At 41.5% G+C, this 19,676-nt stretch overlaps 2 protein-coding genes across 5 annotated transcripts in view; both read left to right on the top strand.

Moving 5' to 3' along the window:
* LOC106561971 (anoctamin-1) overlaps positions 1-15,077 on the top strand; it is a 70,391-nt gene extending 55,314 nt beyond the window's left edge. For all 4 annotated transcript variants that reach the window (XM_045689034.1, XM_045689035.1, XM_014126464.2 and 1 more), the window contains 10 exons: positions 1,096-1,297; positions 1,574-1,685; positions 1,877-1,934; positions 2,326-2,426; positions 2,617-2,759; positions 5,231-5,383; positions 5,924-5,976; positions 6,118-6,302; positions 12,056-12,161; positions 12,322-15,077. In XM_045689034.1, coding sequence (XP_045544990.1) covers positions 1,096-1,297; positions 1,574-1,685; positions 1,877-1,934; positions 2,326-2,426; positions 2,617-2,759; positions 5,231-5,383; positions 5,924-5,976; positions 6,118-6,302; positions 12,056-12,161; positions 12,322-12,534 — 1,326 coding nt within the window. In that variant the 3' untranslated portion in view covers positions 12,535-15,077. The remainder of the gene's footprint in view (positions 1-1,095; positions 1,298-1,573; positions 1,686-1,876; positions 1,935-2,325; positions 2,427-2,616; positions 2,760-5,230; positions 5,384-5,923; positions 5,977-6,117; positions 6,303-12,055; positions 12,162-12,321) is intronic.
* A 2,746-nt stretch (positions 15,078-17,823) lies between these two features.
* Positions 17,824-19,474, top strand: LOC106561969 (FAS-associated death domain protein). Its single transcript, XM_014126461.2, has 2 exons — positions 17,824-18,202; positions 18,646-19,474. Exons 1-2 carry the CDS (start codon positions 17,905-17,907, stop codon positions 18,933-18,935), a joined length of 588 nt encoding a protein of 195 aa, XP_013981936.1. The 5' UTR covers positions 17,824-17,904; the 3' UTR covers positions 18,936-19,474.
* Positions 19,475-19,676: the final 202 nt, after the last annotated feature.

Below are 19,676 nucleotides of genomic sequence, written 5' to 3'. Positions count from 1 at the left end.
GCGCGCTCCAGGTCACGCGCTTCACGTTGTTTTTATCTGGTATTGAACAACGTTTATCCCGTCTTAAATTTTATCGATTATTTACGTTAAAAAATATCTAAAGTTGTGTTAGGAAAGTTGTTTCAAATGTTTGGACAGTGTTTACAGGTAACTTATGAGTTATTTTGTAGTCATGCTGGGCGAGTTGGAACCGGGGTTTTTCTGCATCAAACGCGCCAAATAAATGGACCTTTTGGAGATATAACGACGGAATTAATCGAACAAAAGGACCATTTGTGATGTTTATGGGACATATTGGAGTGCCAACAGAAGAAGTTCTTCAAAGGTAAGGCATGAATTAAATTGTTATTTCTGACTTTTGTGTTGCGCCTGGCGGGTTGAAATCTGATTTTCATGTGTTGGTATGCTGGGCGCTGTCCTAAGATAATCGCATGGTTTGCTGTCAAATCGATCCCGTTAACGGGATTTGAGCCCAAAGAAGTTATGAGGTATTGTGTTTAGATTCCTGAGGATTTTTTTTTATTTAATCCATTTTAGAATAAGGCTGTAACGTACAAAAAGCCAAGGGATCTGAATACTTTCCGAAGGCACTGTATATGAATGAATGAATTAAATGTATTTTCGTGTCAAATCACCAGTTGGCAACCCATCCCTTATGGGTTTAATTGACACATAAACAAACATTACAATAATTCACTGTGATAATTCAGTGCTAATTCTTCTTTAGTATTTTACAGATTGAAAGCTGAAAAAAATTATTATCCACAATCTGCTCTGGACAAGTCCAGTCCTGGAGTGTCTTGACAAAATGAAACAAAAATATTTAGGCTGACGTCATCCAGTCTCCAGAAAAATGAATTTTAATGGTATGCAAATATGTGCATATTTAATTCGATATATAATTTGCATATTTTAACACAATATTTCAGAAATGTTGTAATACAAAAAAATGTATTTTATTTGTGTTTACATTCAACTGGTAAAAGTTGATTTGCGATATGATTAAGATAAAAAAATATATACCTTATTAGGGTGTGGTGCTGGTCTTAAACAGCTCATGATGTCGAAGGTCGTCTTCTCTTGTCTCCTCTGCAGGTTGGTGTGACCTTTGCCGTAGTGTTCGGGGTCATCCTGTACAGAATTTCCATCAGGGCTGCCTTACACATGAGCTCCAATCCAACGGCTCGCACCAACATCCGGGCAACTGTCAAGGGCACCGCTGCTGTCATCAACCTGGTGATTATCATCATCATGGATGAGGTCTACGGTGCCTTAGCTCGCTGGCTCACTCTTCTTGGTTAGTCCCTCAACTATGAAAAGGATGCTGTGATCACACAATCATACCATATTAGCAAAGCTCACCCTGTGTATTAGGCCCTGCAGTCTATCCGGGAGTGCTATCTGTATTGACTGTATTTACCCAGTTTTAATACATTTATAACTACCTTTCTCAACTACTTTTCGGTGTCGGCTACAAAAGCTACAGTTCTGGATTATAACCCCCTCGATCACTGAATCCTCTTCAGATTTTTATCAATCAGGTGATATAAACTCATTGTGTTTGTATTCTCAGAGGTGCCAAAGACTGACAAGAGTTTTGAGGAGAGGCTGATAATCAAGACCTTTGTTCTGAAGTTTGCCAACGCCTTCTCCCCCATCGTCTACCTGGCCTTCTTCAGGGGCAGGTTGAACTCTCTTCTACTCTATTTGACTAATAAGCTTCTCCACAACTCAAACATCTTAGCAGATATCCGCCATTGATACACTTTCACCATAAAACCTGATTATGTTTAATCATCTGTTTTTTATTGTGATTTACACCTCTTAAGGATAGTGGCCAATGAATGTTACCTTTTTTCAACCTGTATGTCCACAGAATGGTTGGGCGTCCTGGGGACTATTTGTACGTTATCGGGTCATACAGGATGGAGGAGGTAATCAACTGTATTCATCTTTGCTTATCTTTAAACATTGACCAGAATGCCTTTAAATGTTGACCAAAATAAGTCCAAATGCTTCATGATTCAATGCTGGATAATCAATGGAAATATTACCATATGCTGTAATGGTTATAACGCTCCCTTATTTACAGGGGCAAGATCCTCTATAGGTATCCCAGGGCAGTTGTATAGGTTCCAGGCCTGGTGCTCTTGAGCCCTATCCTAAAGACAATTGGCATTGTAGATAACATCAAAGCTAACCAACCTATCAGAGAAAGCAGAAGTGTAACAATTATAGGCTAGCCCTTCCTGTCTGTTAGATGGAGATTACCTCTGTTATCTGTGTGTCTGACGGGGTTGACTGCTGTCTCGTCTGTTACACCAGTGTGCCCACGCAGGTTGCCTGATGGAGCTGTGTATTCAGCTCTGCATCACCATGCTGGGCAAACAGCTCATCCAGAACAATCTGTTTGAAATCGGCATCCCGTAAGTACAGTGCAGAGCAGGTGCCATACTGTCTGGATGAAACTAGGACATAATCACACACCCACTCACACACACCACACCCACTCACACACACATGCGGGCACACATACACGCACGCAAACGCACAAGCACTAAAATAAATATGCTCAGGACTCATATTACTACCGTTTCTTTTCTCTGCTCGCTACAGTAAAATCAAGAAGCTGATCAGGCGTCGGAAGTCTGACATGGACTCTCAGCAGCAGGAGGACTATAACATGACCCTACAGCGTCATGAGAAGGACCACTTCTTGGGTCCCTTCGTGGGCCTCAGCCCAGAGTACATGGAGATGAGTGAGTCATATGTCAGTCTGTCCAGTAAAGCTCCTGACAGCTTACTGAGGATCAGCTGACCTCAGGCCACCCTATTCCAAATGCTCCTTATCACACGAGACAGAAGGGAAATGAACTACTGCAGTGTGCCGTGAGTAGAGATTTGGCGCAAAGGATCATAGAGATCATAGAGATCATAGATATTCTAGGGGTGTGATAAGCATGTCTGATTGGCTTTTCCCTTTTAAGGTCAACTAATTACTGCCAATGAATTACTTCTAATGTACTGTGCACGACATACATAATTAGACAACTAATGTAGCGTGTACATTAGTTGACCAATTATTTTAAGCTTTTAAGCTCTTGCTATTGAGGTCAGGTCTTTGTGGGGGTTTTTTCATGCAGGGACGATACAACCATGTTTGTATGAAATTGGCAACTTTTATAAATGTCACTGATTACTGGAATTAGCAAGCAAGAAAATGTTATCCTCAGTAACCACTTCTCTTTACACAATAATCCCTTTATCGTCAGCGTAGCGTGACATTTGATTTAATGATAAGACATTTTACTTCATGCCGCTCACGGAATTAGATCCTCATTAGTTGTAAAACCTCCGATGTGGAACCCTTTCTAAAAATGCATATTCTCTGCATGAGATAATCTTCAGTGGAGAAGCAGAGAACCATTCTGTCTATAATGCCCACGTAATCATCATTCCCTGTAGCTGGCCTTCCCTGTAGCTCAGTAGGTAGAGCATGGTGTTTGCAACGCCAGGGTTGTGGGTTCAATTCCCACGGGGGGCCAGCACAGGAAATAAAAAAAGTAAAAACTGCATTCACTACTGTAAGTCGCTCTGGATAAGAGCGTCTGCTAAATGACGTAAATGTAAATGTAAATCAGCATAAGTGGATTTAGTTGACCTGATTTTACTTAAGTTCATAGATGTCTTTATCAGCGGCTTCTTTCCTTGCAGCATCAGACTGAATAACTGGACAATCTCTACAGCATGTACATTGAAAAGACACATTGTGTAAGACGAAGATGGGGGAAACCTCAAACGTCTGTACATCTGTGCCATAACGTACTTATACTACTACATTACTTACTGTATACCAGGAGCGTTGGGCCAGTAACCAAAAGGTTTCTGGTGTAACAGTATAGCTTCCGTCCCTCTCCTCGCCCCAACCTGGGCTTGAACCAGGGAACCTCTGCACACATCAACAACTGACACCCACGAAGCATCGTTACCCATCGCGCCACAAAAGACACGGCCCTTGCAGAGCAAGGGGAACAACTACTTCAGGTCTCAGAGCGAGTGACGTCACCCGATTGAAACGCTATTAGCGCGCACCACCGCTAACTAACTAGCCATTTCACATCGGTTACACTGGATCGAATCCCCGAGCTGACAAGGTAAAAATCTGTCGTTCTGCCCCTGAGTAAGGCAGTTAACCCACTGTTCCCCGGGCGCCGATGACGTGGATGTCGATTAAGGCAGCCCCCTGCACCTCTCTGATTCAGAGGGGTTAGGTTAAATGCGGAAGACACATTTCAGTTGTAAAACTGACTAGGTATACCCTTTCCCTTTCCTTTTCCCACACCATATCAGTCATGAGAAATATTACGGCTTCCTCTCACTATCCGTGCAGTGGATAAACCATTAATAATTACTGTATGGAATTCATTCACAGTATTTTGAACTAAAGTGTTTATAATGCAGTTCCATGACCATACCCTGGCACACCAGACCATACCCTGATACACAGAAGCCATAAAGAAGGATTATGGTGATGGTTCCAGGGTTAGTTCAATATGTCTAGTTGTTATTTATACTAGTTATACTGTACAACTTTATCAACTAGAAATAGTTCATCTCTGGGTATCAGCTATAGAAGCACAGTCATATTGTTGTGGCATAGCAGTCCTATCTACACCGACTCAAAGATTCAGTCCATCTTTAGGTTTTTTGGCATGCCTGTGTTAAGTGGCTTTTTCAAGGGTGCTCAACTGAAAACCAGCTAGGATTAATATATGGATGCAGGCACAAAAGGCCAGAGTGTTTGAACCCATTCAGAGTGTGAAGTGGGCACATTTTAAAAAATAAAGTTTTTTTGATTGGATCTCTGGAAGTTTTACCCAGTACATTTCAGTAAAGTTTCTGACCGTGGCCATCCGAATGCAAGTGCAGAAACATGGCGTGCCCTCATTCCACCATCTCATTCATTTTTGCTTAGACATGTTCATCTCTCATATGTTCTCCTTGTAGTATGTACTGTGTATTTCAAATGGAAAAAAATGGAAACACATATATAGCGTAGTATGGTATTAGAAGTAGATTATTATAGGCTTGTGCTCCTCTTTCCACTTCCGTCTATACTCGTGCTCCAGTTATCTAATTTGAGACTTAATCTACCCAGCATGCTTTGTGTTGATTTCCTTGTGGTCATAATGTCCATCTGAATATATCTGTTTTGTTTTTTAACTCGCAGTCATCCAGTTTGGGATGGTGACCCTGTTTGTGGCCTCCTTTCCCTTGGCGCCACTCTTTGCGCTGCTCAACAACATCATCGAGATCCGTCTTGATGCTAAGAAGTTTGTCACAGAGGTCAGGAGGCCCATCGCAGGCAGCGCAAAAGACATTGGTAGGTTTCTCCACACTTTAACAGCACTGGTCTATTGATGTTATAATAAAAGGGACATTTTTACCTAATTTCTTCCACTTTTCAAATTGAATTTTACTTAATTGGAGATTCCCAGAATAGATACCAAGTTGAAATAGGTAGCAGGAGTTTCCCATCTGAAAACACAGGTCCATCACAAATGTTTTGGTCATGTTTGTGTGATTACATCATTGAGTCAGTCTCTGACTTTGACCAAATACTGTGGCTATTTGGTTTGAATGCAATACATTTTTATACTACAATAATGCAGTAAAATCTAATGATCCTTAAAACCCCTTATCATTATATCCATTCAGTGACTATCAATGGGATATACATTTATTTTTTGTCAATGTTTTTCTGGTGGTGCACATTTATGGTGTGACCATAATAAAAAATTTCAACCAATTAATAAACCATTGCATCTACCATGTTTAATTAAAATAGGTACATATAAAGCCCGCTTGTCTACCCAGTTATTGGTGTTTCGGGCAAATCTCCATATCTTATTTGTTCTCTCAGGCATCTGGTATAATCTTCTGAGAGGGCTCAGCAAAGTAGCAGTCATTGTAAATGTAAGTACATACCTTCACATTAATAAAAACATTTAAAGTGCTCATTATTTCCAGGTCTGTCATTAAGATTATACAATGTTGACATTTGAAGATCATTTTGGTCATAACACCTCTCCCCTCTCCTCTGTCTGCTCTCTCCAGGCGTTTGTGATCTCCTTTACGTCAGACTTCATCCCTCGACTAGTCTACCAGTACATGTACAGCCCTGATGGCTCCATGCACGGCTTTGTCAACCACACTCTGTCCTACTTCAACGTCAGTGACTTCCAGCCTGGCACTGCCCCTCTGCAGCCTATGCACCTGGGGTATGAAGTGCAGATATGCAGGTAAGACATTCAAAATATTATTGGCCCCCTCGATGAAATCAGGAAGGGGACTATGAATCTGTCTCCGTCCGTACGTGTGTGTACGTGCGTACGTCACACGCGATATCTCAGACACCACTGGACCGATTTTGACGAAACTTGGGTGAGTGATGTCTTGCCATAGAGGTCTGACATTTACAAAATGACAGTGATTGGCCAGAGGGTAGTGCTATAACAAGCGATTGAAAATGACAACTTTGAAAGGTCACGCTCCTCACTCTGTTTGGCATAATGTCATGAAATTCGCTACATACTGTAGGTCCCTCTCCTCACAAGTAAAATGTTTGCCTCAGCGACCCATAAGGTCCACCATGATGGATTTTCCGCCATTTTGAATGTTGTGAAAAACACAAAAAACGCTACTCTAGCACCGAATGATTGATCTGCACAAAACTTGCATGAAAGGGCTCAACGTAATATGTTCCAGACTAGTAATTAAAACAATATGGCCGCTGTTGACCAAAGCTAACGGTAATTTACCAAAGTAACCGGAGTCTTCAATAATTTGGGCAATTAACAGAATCTATGCAAATCTATGGTAACTTTTGTCATTTTTTTATACACTATTGGTCAAAGGTTTTAGAACACCTACTCTTTCAAGGGTTTTTCTTTATTTTTACTATTTTCTACATTGAAGAATAATAGTGAAGACATCAAAACTATGAAATAACACATATGGAATCATGTAGTAACCAAAAAAGTGTTAAACAAATCAAAATCAAAAGAGTGTGCGAAGATGTCATCAAGGCAAAGGGTGGCTATTTGAAGAATCTCAAATATAAAATATATTTTGAATAGTTTAACACTTTTTTTGGTTGCTACATGATTCCATATGTGTTATTTCATAGTTTTGATGTCTTCACTATTATAGTACAATGTAGAAAATAGTCAAAATAAAGGAAAACCCTTGAATGAGTAGGTGTTCTAAAACTTTTGACCGGTAGTGTATCTGTGTCCATATTGTCCATGAGTTTATATTAGATAGACCATATGGTTCAAGAGAAAAATAGCCTAATTAATGAAAAAAACATCTAATCAACAATAGCATTATTTTCAATAAACTCTGCAACTCTTCCAACTACTGACTTTTTTCACAACTGCCACCAGTTTGATGATGTTGAACATCTCATTCCAAGATCATGGGCATTATTATGGAGTTGGTCCCCCCTTTGCTGCTATAACAGCCTACACTCTTCCAGGAAGGTTTTCCACTAGATGGTGGAACATTGCTGCGGGCACTTGCTTCCATTCAGCCACAAGAACATTAGTGAGGTCGGGCACTGGTGTTGGGCGATTAGGCCTGACTCGCAGTCGGCGTTCCAATTCCTCCCAAAGGTGTTTGATGGGGTTGAGGTCAGGGCTCTGTGCAGGCCAGTCAAGTTCTTCCACACCGATCTTGACAAACAATTTCTGTATGGACCGCACTTTGTGCACGGGGGCATTGTCATGCTGAAACATGAAAGGGCTTTCCCCAAACTGTTGCCACAAAGTTGGAAGCACAGAATCGTCTAGAATGCCATTGTATGCTGTGGTGTTAAGATTTCCCTTCACTGGAACTAAGGGGCCTATCCCAAACCATGGAAAACAGCCCCAGACCATTATACCACCTCCCCCAAGCTTTACAGTTGGCACTATGCATTCGGGCAGGTAGCGTTCTCCTGGCATCCGCCAAACCCAGATTCGTCCGTCAGACTACCAGATGCTGAAGCGTGATTCATCACTCCAGAGAACGCGTTTCCACTGCTCCAGAGTCCAATGACAGCGAGCTTTACACACTTTAAGCCGATGCTTGGCATTGCACATAGTGATCTTAGCCTTGTATGCGGCGGCTCGGCCATGGAAACCCGTTTCATGAAGCTCTGATGAGCAGTTCTTGTGCTGACATTGCTTCCAGAGGCAGTTTGGAACTCGGTAGTGAGTGTTGCAACTGAGGACAGACGATTTTCAGCACTCGGCGGTCCTATTCTGTGAGTTTGTGAGGCCTACCACTTTGAGGCTGAGACGTTGTTGCTCCTAGACATTTTCACTTCACAATAACACCACTGACATTTGACCGGTGCAGCTCTAGCAGGGCATACATTTGACGAACTGACTTTTTCGAAAGGTGGCATCTTATGACGGTGCCATGTTGAAAGTCACTGAGCTCTTCAGTAAGGCCATTCTACTGCCAATGTTTGTCTATGGAGATTGGATAGCTGTGTGCTTGATTTTATACACCTGTCAGCAACGGGTGTGGCTGAAAAAGCCGAATCCACTAATTTGAAGCAGTGTCCACATACCTTTTTATATATAGTGTACATATTGACATAGTCATTTTTTAAAATGTATTTATTTATTTCACCTTCATTTAACCAGGTAGGCTAGTTGAGAACTAGTTCTCATTTACAAATGCGACCTGGCCAAGAAAAAGCATAGCAGTTCCACACATACAACAACACAGAGTTACACATGGAATAAACAAAACATACAGTCAATAATACATTAGAAAAAAACAAAACAAAAAGTCTATATACAATGAGTGCAAATGAGGTAAGATAATGGAGGTAAGGCAATAAATAGGCCATGGTGGCGACGTAATTACAATATAGCAATTAAACACTGGAATGGTAGATGTGCAGAAGATGAATGTGCATTTAGAAATACTGGGGTGCAAAGGAGCAAGATAAATAAATAAATACAGTATGGGAATGAGGTAGTTGGATGGGCTGTTTACAGATGGGCTATGTGCAGTGATCTGTGAGCTGCTCTGACAGCTGGTACTTAAAACTAGTGAGGGAGATATGAGTCTCCAGCTTCAGTGAAAAATAAATACAAAATAAATACAAGTGTATAATAAAAGGGATCATGCTAAAACCCTCATATTAAACACCAATGGTATTCACTAAGTTGATGGTTTAGGATAATGTTTTACAGCTTTGTCATTCTATGAAAAATATAAATAATTATTATATCATATATTTCACATGTGATAAGGCCACACAAAGGGCCAAAGATAATTACAGACACCTGTAATAGTCTGTCTTGTGATAGATTACATCCGTGAATGAAACCAACATTCTGGATTCTGGTTGTTTACTGGTAAACTTCACAAGTTTCCAGTAATATATTGTCCCTTTGCAACCCTTCTCAAGACTCAAGAACATTCATAACGACCACACAGTGGCACTATAACGGCCACATGTTTTGTTACTTTCAGTTAGTCTAGGTTGAATTGGGAGGGGATATACAGACACGCCTTGTTCACAAAATTGATGACATATGTCACGCAGTGAGAGTTGAGCAGGGACGAACAGATTGGGTTCAGTCAGTTCAGTCAGTCATCCTAATGATCCTTCCCCAGCTAGCTAGTTTATGCTTGTGGGTAGATAATTCAGTGATCATTTAAAACTTGTCTGCCGTAGTGGGGACTTGGGAGAGTGTTCAGAATCATTCTGTTTTTATCAGAGTAATTGTTTGTTTTTCCCTTCCCAAAATATAGATGACAATGCCGTAGTTGTACATTTTGGGTGAAAATCACTCCAATAAATGTGTTTTAGCTGTCACACTGGCGACACTATCGAGCTACTTCCCTGAGCAGTGCTTGGCAGTCGGCAAGCGGGAGAGAAGCTGTACACAATGATTTATATACTCTAAACAAAAATGTCCTTTGCCAAGATAATCCCTCCACCTAACAGGTGTGGCATATCAAGAAGATGATTAAACACCATGATCCTTACACAGGTGCACCTTGTGCTGGGGGCAATAAAAGGTCACTCTAAAATGTGCAGTTTTGTCACAAAACACAATGTCACAGATGTCTCATGTTTTGAGGAAGCGTGCAATTGGCATGCTGATTGCAGGAATGTCCACCAGAGCTGTTGCCAGAGATTTGAATGTTCATTTCTCTACCATAAGCCGTCATTTTAGAGAAGTTGGCAGTACGTCCAACCGGCCACACAACCGCAGACCACGTGTAACCACGCTAGCCCAGGACCTCCACATCCAGCTTCTTCACCTGCAGGATTATCTGAGACCAGCCACCTGGAGAGCTGATGAAACTCGGGGTTCACACAACTGAAGAATTTCAGCACAAACTGTCAGAAACCATCTCAGGGAAGCTCATTTGCGTACTCGCCAGGATCTTGACTTGACTGCAGTTCGGCGTTGTAACCTACTTCAGTGGGCAAATTATTAATCCCAGTTTCAACAGTACCAGGCAGATGGCAGGCAGTGTGTATGGCGTCGTGTGGGCGAGCAGTTTGCTGATGTCAACATTGTGAACAGAGTTCTCCATGGTGGCGGTGGGGTTATGGTAGGGGCAGGCATAAGCTACGGACAATTAACACAATTGCATTTTACCGATGGCAGTTTGAATGCACAGAGATACCGTGACAAGATCCTGAGGCCCATTGTTGTGCCATTCATCCACCGCCATCACCTCATGATTCAGCATGATAATATACAGCCCGATGTCGCAAGGATTTGTACACAATTCCTGGAAGCTGGAAATGTCCCAGTTCTTCCATGGCCTGCATACTCACCAGACATGTCACCCATTGAGCATGTTTGGGATGCTCTGGACCTACATTTACGACAGCGTGTTCCAGTTCCCGCCAATATCCAGGAACTTCACACAGCCATTGAAGAGGAGTGGGACAACATTCCACAGGCCACAATCAACAGCCTGATCAACTCTATGCGAAGGAGATGTGTCAGGCTGCATGAGGCACACCAGATACTGACTGGTTTTCTGATCCAGGCCCTTACTTTTTTTTAAGGTATCTTTGACCAACAAATGCATATCTGTATTCCCAGTTGTGGAATCCATAGATTAGGTCCTAATGAATTTATTTCAATTGACTGATTTCCTTATATGAACTGTAACTCAGTAAAATCTTTGAAATTGTTGCATGTTGGGTTTATATTTTTGTTCAGTGCATATATACACTAGATGACTGACAGAGTGCGCTGTTTTGAAACCCCCGCACATCCGTCTTGACGCAACCCCACCATTGTAAAAAATAAGCATTTATTCATGTAAAAAAAAATGGCCATGTTTATGACATGACACCTTAATGCATACTTTTAAATTATATTATGTGAGCTAAACATAAAATAAAAAATATATACATTTTTTTTCCCTTAAAGTAGCTAACGTAGCTACCGCCAGCGACATGTGATACAGCTGACCGTTGAAGCAACTGCTGCCCAGTGGGAAGCAACATTGATAACTGGGAAACACCTCGATATAACACTGTTGCTCTTGTCATTCACACCGACTTATCATTACGTTAGCTTATTGGCATGTCACGATGACATCCAGATGGTAACCAATACTGCAAGTTATTTCTCCCTCGCCCATCAAAATAAACATCCCTTTCTTTTACAAGTTTTAACTAGAGCCGTGCTGCTGTTGTTGCCAGCTAGCCAGCATCAACTAGCTAGCTAGGAAGGGCTCATCAGGACGACTGACTGAACCCAATCCATTCGTCTCCAGTTGAATCTCATCATCAATTTGGGCACCAGGTGTGTCCTGGTAATCTCCCCCGTTTGAAATTGTTGCCACTAATTGTCCCAAGTGGGGGGCGCTGCATCATTCGTGGGGGACGACATGTTTACTGTGCCTTGATTCAAAATAGGTGTTAAATCATGAGAATGTGTGTGAAGTCTATCATACTGGTTGGATGCGTTGTCATTTATAGTAAATCATTTTGCCAATTCTATCCCCTCTCCAGATACAAGGACTACAGAGAGACACCGTGGTCCAACACCCCCTATGACCTCTCCAAGGAGTTCTGGGCTATACTGGCTTGCCGGCTGGCCTTTGTCGTTGTTTTTCAGGTCAGATGCCTACACAAAAACAAACATATGAGTCATTAAGGGTTCAATCTTTTTATGCTGAAAGCATTTCGTCATATCCTTTTGAATGAATGTTTTTGGAATTTTATTGAAGGAATTGTGAAAGAAATGCCTCAATCTGTACCATCTTTTCTCCTTCTAGAATGTGGTGATGCTGATGAGTGACTTTGTTGACTGGCTGATCCCAGACATCCCCAAGGACATCAGTCTGCAGATCCACAAGGAGAAGATCCTCATGGTGGAGCTCTTCATGAAGGAGGAAGAGGGCAAAAAGCTCCTCCGAGACAGCCACGCCAACCAAAGTCCTCTTCAGCCCCGATCTCGCCCTGCCTCACATACACCTTCTAACTGCTAGTGCCCTGGTGGGTGGCTCCATCTGCCCGTTCATCTGGTCTGTTCAGAAACCTTCAGCCCCCCTGTCTGGACTTGGACACTCCACATACATACACAGTGGCCTACTCAAGAAAAGAGGGAGGCAGTTATTGGCAGGCTTCTGCACGTGCACCCCTTCTGAATTATAGCAAGTCATTGCCCAACCTTTGGTGAATCAGGCTGAAGGCTCAGAGGGCTGTTTTTCTCTTTTGCACAAAAATTATACAATGCAGGAAAACAACATGTAGATCTTTTTTGAATATGCAATTTTGCTAGCTAATGTTTTTATTTTGTAACTTTTGCCTTTTTAAGACACTGAGATCAGGTAAAGGAGCATGCCATTCTGCTTGTTTACCATGCCAATTTTCTCTTATGTCATGTGTTTTATGTCCTGTTTGTTATTATATTAATTCATATCTATCATGGGCTAGGTTTCCATCCAATCGGCGACAGATTTTCATGCAAATATTCTACAATCCACATAAAAACAATGTGCACCTTTTCCCACCAGAGATGTCTCCATCAAATGTACATGTTGCAGATAAAAGTATGTGCATGATGACTTAGTGCACATAAAAATATATTTTGCGGTTAAATTCCAACATACCGAACACAAAATAGCCTACAAGTTAAAGGTTTCCATCACATTTTCAAATTTACTGATGTTTTCTCACAATTGTTTTTTACTTTATATAGCGAGTGTGCTAATTCTGGTACTGGCAAGTGTGCTCTAGCCAACGTATCTGCGCGCTGTTGGCTGGACTGCGTATATAGCCTACGTGATGATATTATTATGGACAAAAGAGCGAGATTACTTTTATTTGTCAAACAGCAGCCAAGCATCGATGATCATGTCAACTATTTCAAGGAGAGGAAGAAGGTATTTTGTCAGCTCATTTTGTATATAATTTGTAACTAAACTACTTTTTAATGCATATCCAATACATATTCAATATTGAATCCTATCAATATACACAGTCTACAAAACATTATTGACTTGCACCCCTTTTGCCCTCAGAACAGCCTCAATTCATCAGGGTATGGACTCAACAAGGTGTCGAAAGAATTCCACAGGGTTACTGGCCCATGTTGACTGCAATGCTTCCCACAGTTGTGTCAAATTGGCTGGATGTCCTTTGGGTGCTGAACCATTCATGATTCACACGGGAAACTGTTGAGCGTAAAAAACCCAGCAGCGTTGCAGTTCTTGACACACTCAAACCTGTGCGCTTGGCACATACTACCATCCCCGTTCAATGGCACTTAAATCTATTGTTTTGCCAGTTCACCCTCTGAATGGCACACAAACTATCCATGTCTCAATTATCTCAAGGCTTAAAAATGATTCTGTAACCTGTCTACTCCCATTCATCTACACTGATTGAAGTGGATTTATCAGGCGGCATCAATAAGGGATCATATCTTTCACCCGGATTCACCTGGTCAGTCTATGTTGTGGAAAGAGAAGATGTTCCTAATGTTTTGTACACTCAGTGTATATGGTTTGTAAAACAGGAGAAACTTTCATACATTTTTTCTTAACACAAGAAAAACAACATTATTAAAACCTTTTTAAAAACTTCACGATCGAACCAAGGACATATTTACAAATGAAGCACAAAAACAAACGAGAAGAGAAAAAAAAATGCTATCCTTTGTTGTACCATGTCATGTTTTGCTTGTTTGTGACCACTGTTTCTTATACAGTAGGATCTGTAATTCTATGTCTGTGTTTAGGAATGTGACAGACCTTTGATTTAGTCTCGTTTGTGCCATGAGACTTCTGATCAAACAGAAACAAATGTAGATACTTCACTTCAATGGAATGACATGAAACCTGCCCCCCAGACTGTTGGAATGTGTTACATTATTCACAATTAACAATTATTCTATATATTTTATATTTTCAATGATATGTACGCTATTTAACTGTCTTCAACTTCTATTTTGTGTGTCTACGGTATTGGAATGTATCAACATTGACCTCTTGCAATATAATATGTTTGGAATATTACATTACTCCTGGATGGAAACCCAGGTGTTTGTACTTTGATACTGATTATATGAGATGTCTTTCATTTTGCTTATAGAGAGAACTCTTGATGGCCATTAACATAGTCTAAAATGTATTTGTTAGGACATTGCAGAATATTGCATCACCTCATATTTAAATTTCTGATACAAGGACATGTTCTTTTTTTTTTTTTTCACTACTAATATTTTATGTTCATTGTATGACTTATAGGCCAATGCTGAATGGCAGCCACCTTACCTTGTTTTTGAGCTAGTGGCATCTTATTCCCAACTGATATTTCAATCTTTGATATTCACCTTGATATACTAGAGCAGTAGAGAAAAACGTGGTGTTTAAATATTTGCCTGAATTGTACAGCAACATTACAACTATATTTGATTAGGATAGCACTACATTTATTTCATATTTCAGGCTTATATTTCCACTGGAGGTCTGTCAGCCTAAAGTAAAAGTTTTAGGATATTTTAATTACAATAAAATAATACAAGTTATGAGAAGTGTTATATGTGTTTGTATCATGTGTTCGTTATAGAATTGATGTCTACTTTCAGCAAATGCAATACAATGTTTTCACCCTGAACATGGAACAAAAGCACCCCCAGTGTAAATCAAAAGCGAAATATTGGCAAGAACTGTCGTGTGTGTGTGTGTGTGCGTGCGTGCTTGCGTGCGTGGGGCAAGGAGGGGGTAAGCAGAGGGCGCATGTGGACATGACTGAGGCTAGGAGAGGACGGGGTGAGGACGTGAGAAGGTGTGTGGAGAGATCTTCTGTTGAATCTGACAATTAATCTGGATGGTTGTACAGTCGTCTCAAATAAAACTGTGAAGGACCTCGGCGTTACTCTGGACCCTGATCTCTCTTTTGATGAACATATCAAGACTGTTTCAAGGACAGCTTTTTTCCATCTACGTAACATTGCAAAAATCAGAAACTTTCTGTCCAAAAATGACGCAGAAAAATGAATCCATGCTTTTGTTACTTCTAGGCTGGACTACTGCAATGCTCTACTTTCCGGCTACCCGGATAAAGCACTAAACAAACTTCAGTTAGTGCTAAATACGGCTGCTAGAATCCTGACTAGAACCAAAAAGTTTGATCATATTACTCCAGTGCTAGCCTCCCTACACTGGCTTCCTGTTAAGGCAAGGGCTGATTTCAAGGTTTTACTGCTAACCTACAAAGCATTACATGGGCTTGCTCCTACCTATCTTTCCGATTTGGTCCTGCCGTACATACCTACACGTACGCTACGGTCACAAGACGCAGGCCTCCTAATTGTCCCTAGAATTTCTAAGCAAACGGCTGGAGGTAGGGCTTTCTCCTATAGAGCTCCATTTTTATGGAATGGTCTGCCTACCAATGTGAGAGACGCAGACTCAGTCTCAACCTTTAAGTCTTTACTGAAGACTTATCTCTTCTGTAGGTCCTATGATTAAGTATAGTCTGGCCCAGGAGTGTGAAGGTGAACGGAAAGGCTGGAGCAACGAACCGCCCTTGCTGTCTCTGCCTTGCCGGTTCCCCTCTTTCCACTGGGATTCTCTGCCTCTAACCCTTTTACAGGGGCTGAATCACTGGCTTACTGGTGTTCTTCCATGCCGTCCATGGGAGGGGTGCGTCACTTGAGTGGGTTGAGTCACTGACGTGGTCTTCCAGTCTGGGTTGGCGCCCCCCCTTGGGTTGTGCCGTGGCGGAGATCGTTGTGGGCTATACTCGGCCTTGTCTTAGGACGGTAAGTTGGTGGTTGGAGACATCCCTCTAGTGGTGTGGGGGCTGTGCTTTGGCAAAGTGGGTGGGGTTATATCCTGCCTGTTTGGCCCTGTCCGGGGGTATCATCGGATGGGTCCACAGTGTCTTCTGATCCCTCCTGTCTCAGCCTCCAGTATTTATGCTGCAGTAGTTTATGTGTCGGGGGGCTAGGGTCAGTCTGTTACATCTGGAGTATTTCTCTTGTCTTATCCGGTGTCCTGTGTGAATTTAAATATGCTCTCTCTAATTCTCTCTTTCTCTCTTTCTGTCTTTCTCTCGGAGGACCTGAGCCCTAGGACCATGCCTCAGGACTACCTGGTATGATGACTCCTTGCTGTCCCCAGTCCACCTGGCCGTGCTGCTGCTCCAGTCTCAACTGTTCTGCCTGCGGCTATGGAACCCTGACCTGTTCACCGGACGTGCTTGTTGCACCCTCGACAACTACTATGATTATTATTATTTGACCATGCTGGTCATTTATGAACATTTTAACATCTTGACCATGTTCTGTTATAATATCCACCCTGCACAGCCAGAAGAGGACTGGCCACCCCTCATAGCCTGGTTCCTCTCTAGGTTTCTTCCTAGGTTTTTGGCCTTTCTAGGGAGTTTTTCCTAGGGAGTTTTTCCTAGCCACCGTGCTTCTTTCACATGCATTGCTTGCTGTTTGGGGTTTTAGGCTGGGTTTCTGTACAGCACTTTGAGATATCAGCTGATGTACGAAGGGCTATATAAATAAATTTGATTTGATTTGATGTAGAGATAATCCATTTTATTTGTTTTTAAGGATATATACAGATGGTTGAAAGGATCCAGTCAGTGGAAGGGTGGGGGCTGGGGTGTATATCCCAGATTTTAATGTTGGAGTGTGTATACGGTTAACTGATTGTGTCAGTGTATGGGGCAGAGATGATGGCCATGATTGTAGGTTTGAGATGGGTGGAGGAGGTGAAACCACGCGGTGGTGATCTGCTCTGATTCTGGCTTCAGTGTTGACTACTGTGAAGACGGGCAAGTCGAATAGGGGAGACTTGTTTGTCGAGATGATGGTGCTGTTAATGGGATTGGAGAGGATGGGAGTGGTGGTCATCTTTTGTAGGGTTCCCACCCATGTGGGTGAAGAGGGTAATGAGAAGGGGGGGAGACTATGGTTTGGGCATAGAGGTTTGAATGCCACGTTGTGGATGATAGGGAGACATGAAACAGGTATGTGTGATGAGTGTTTAGTGAAGGAAACAGTGGAACATGTGTTGATTATTTTGTGAATTGTATGGCGTAGATAGGGAGAGATTGTGTGAAAGGGTTAGAGAGGCAGGACAGGGTTGGGGTTTGGGTGGTGTAGTGGGGGGAGACAAGAGGAGGGAAGTGGTGTCTATTGATCTATTTCACTTTCTTAGAGGAACAGGACTAATTAAGAGAATTGAATGTAGTTAGGTCGTGCCTGGCCTCCCACTACAGTACAGTAGGTGGCAGTGTATGCACCTTGAAAGTTGGATGCGACCCGCCAACCCAATCCCAAAGAAGAAGAAGACCTGTCGTGTGAGATATTTACTTGGTTCACTACAGTCAAGATGAGTACGTTTAACAGCGTTTTGCTGAAGATTTCAGGTGAACTTGTTGGTGATCAATTGGAGAAAATGAAGTTCCTGTGTATTAAAGAAATAGGAAAAAATCGTCTCGAGAAGATGACCAGTGGCTTACAACTTTTCACGGTCCTAATGGAAAGAAATAAACTTGGACCTGACAACACAGTATTTCTAGTTTCGCTTTTGACAGACATTGGTCGCCTAGATCTTGCGGACAAACTTACCAACTGTGAAAGTCAATATGCTGGATCACCGAATTCTCTTCCTAACGACGAGGAGCAAGGTAAATTAAGTGGTTTTCCCCACTCCCGAATATTAATGGAAAAATGTTGAAATACCATAGCATAGGCCATTTTTTTATTGGGCTGTGACGCCTGTTTCAACAGTTACTGTAAAGTGGAGATGTTGCTTAGTCATTCTACAGAGGGAAGTGCCCAATGTCTTGTTGAATGTATGTGAGAATGTATCAGAGATCATGGCTACATGTTATCTGGGGAACCCTGTCACTACTGCTATGAAAGATATTAGGCTACGTTGTCACTATCTTTCTGACATGCTCTCCCATACAGTAAATGTTTGCCAATGTATTGTATTTCCTCTGAGGGCAAATATAAAATGCAACTGTATGCGTCAGATAATGTATATACTGTATATAGTGCATTGTGTTGGAAATATGACTTTTGTAGTTGACTTATTTACATTCCATGGCATCTTCTCTTTTCCCAGCAAAACTTGACGTTGCAACAGAAGTGATCACTAACCGCATTGGAAGGAAGTGGCAAACATATGGTCGTAAACTTGGTCTGCCAGAGGCCAAACTGGACCATATCGCGCAGAAGCACCCGAATAACCTGGAAGAGCAAGTGGTGGAGCTTTTGAAGGAATGGCGGAAAATGCAGAAAGCTGAGGCCAAAACAGACACTTTGATACAGGCCCTTCGCTCCTGTGATCAGAACTACACTGCTGATCGGATACAGACAGAACTTGAAAAACTTAATGCCAATGGTGGACAGTGAAAGTGTGACAAACAATCTTCATCTTTTCTTAGGCCTCTTATGTTGTTTACTCAATGCATTATTTATTCATTGCTTTCACAATTAGTTTGGTGCATTTTATGGAGAGTTTCCCAGTGCACTCTGGGTACATACATTCCTACTACATATTGTAAGGGAATTTGGGAGAAACTTGATTGAACTATGGATATAAAATTGTATAGATAATGTGCATTTAAATGTGATATTGATGTATCCACTGTTGAGATTAGTAAAAAAAAAAGTATGTTTCCCTCAAGCTGGTAAAAATACTTTTCTAATTATTTAATGTTGAAGTAAACTCAAAAATGGATTTGTTTATGATTGTTGTCATGCCATTCCAAATTCAACAAAACCCACAAATGTTTCTGTTTGGGGTTACTGTGAACATGTTCCATAGTTGCTGTAATACTTGTTCAAAGCATTATAATACTTATGTTGAGTAAAGCGTGTTGTATGGGCACATATTTGGACTGTATTGAAATGGAAATATAGATACAGATGAAGCTTTTGATTTCAATTGATCAGATTTTTATTGTGATTTATTAGAGACAAATTACATTAGTAGTTCTACCACGAGAGCTCACTCTACTCCTTCAGCTGAATGATCTTGAGTCCATCGGAAGTGAAACCACAGGTATCCAACTGTTACTATTGGGGGGGTAAGGAGAAAAAAATGGTGATTATTTAATCACATAAAGCTATGTCCAGTGTGATCAGGGGCGA

The sequence above is a fragment of the Salmo salar genome, chromosome ssa11 (genome assembly GCF_905237065.1).
Source record: "Salmo salar chromosome ssa11, Ssal_v3.1, whole genome shotgun sequence".
In the NCBI taxonomy this organism is placed as follows: domain Eukaryota; kingdom Metazoa; phylum Chordata; class Actinopteri; order Salmoniformes; family Salmonidae; genus Salmo; species Salmo salar.
Note: the sequence above shows the minus strand (reverse complement) of the source record. Positions and strands in the feature narration are given on the sequence as shown.

Bases quoted from the DNA above. Each gene is read 5' to 3' on its own strand.
- LOC106561969 (XM_014126461.2), top strand. From the start codon at position 17,905: ATGAGTACGTTTAACAGCGTTTTGCTGAAGATTTCAGGTGAACTTGTT. The intron at 18,203-18,645 runs GTAAATTAAGTG...CTCTTTTCCCAG, and splicing joins TCCTAACGACGAGGAGCAAG to CAAAACTTGACGTTGCAACA.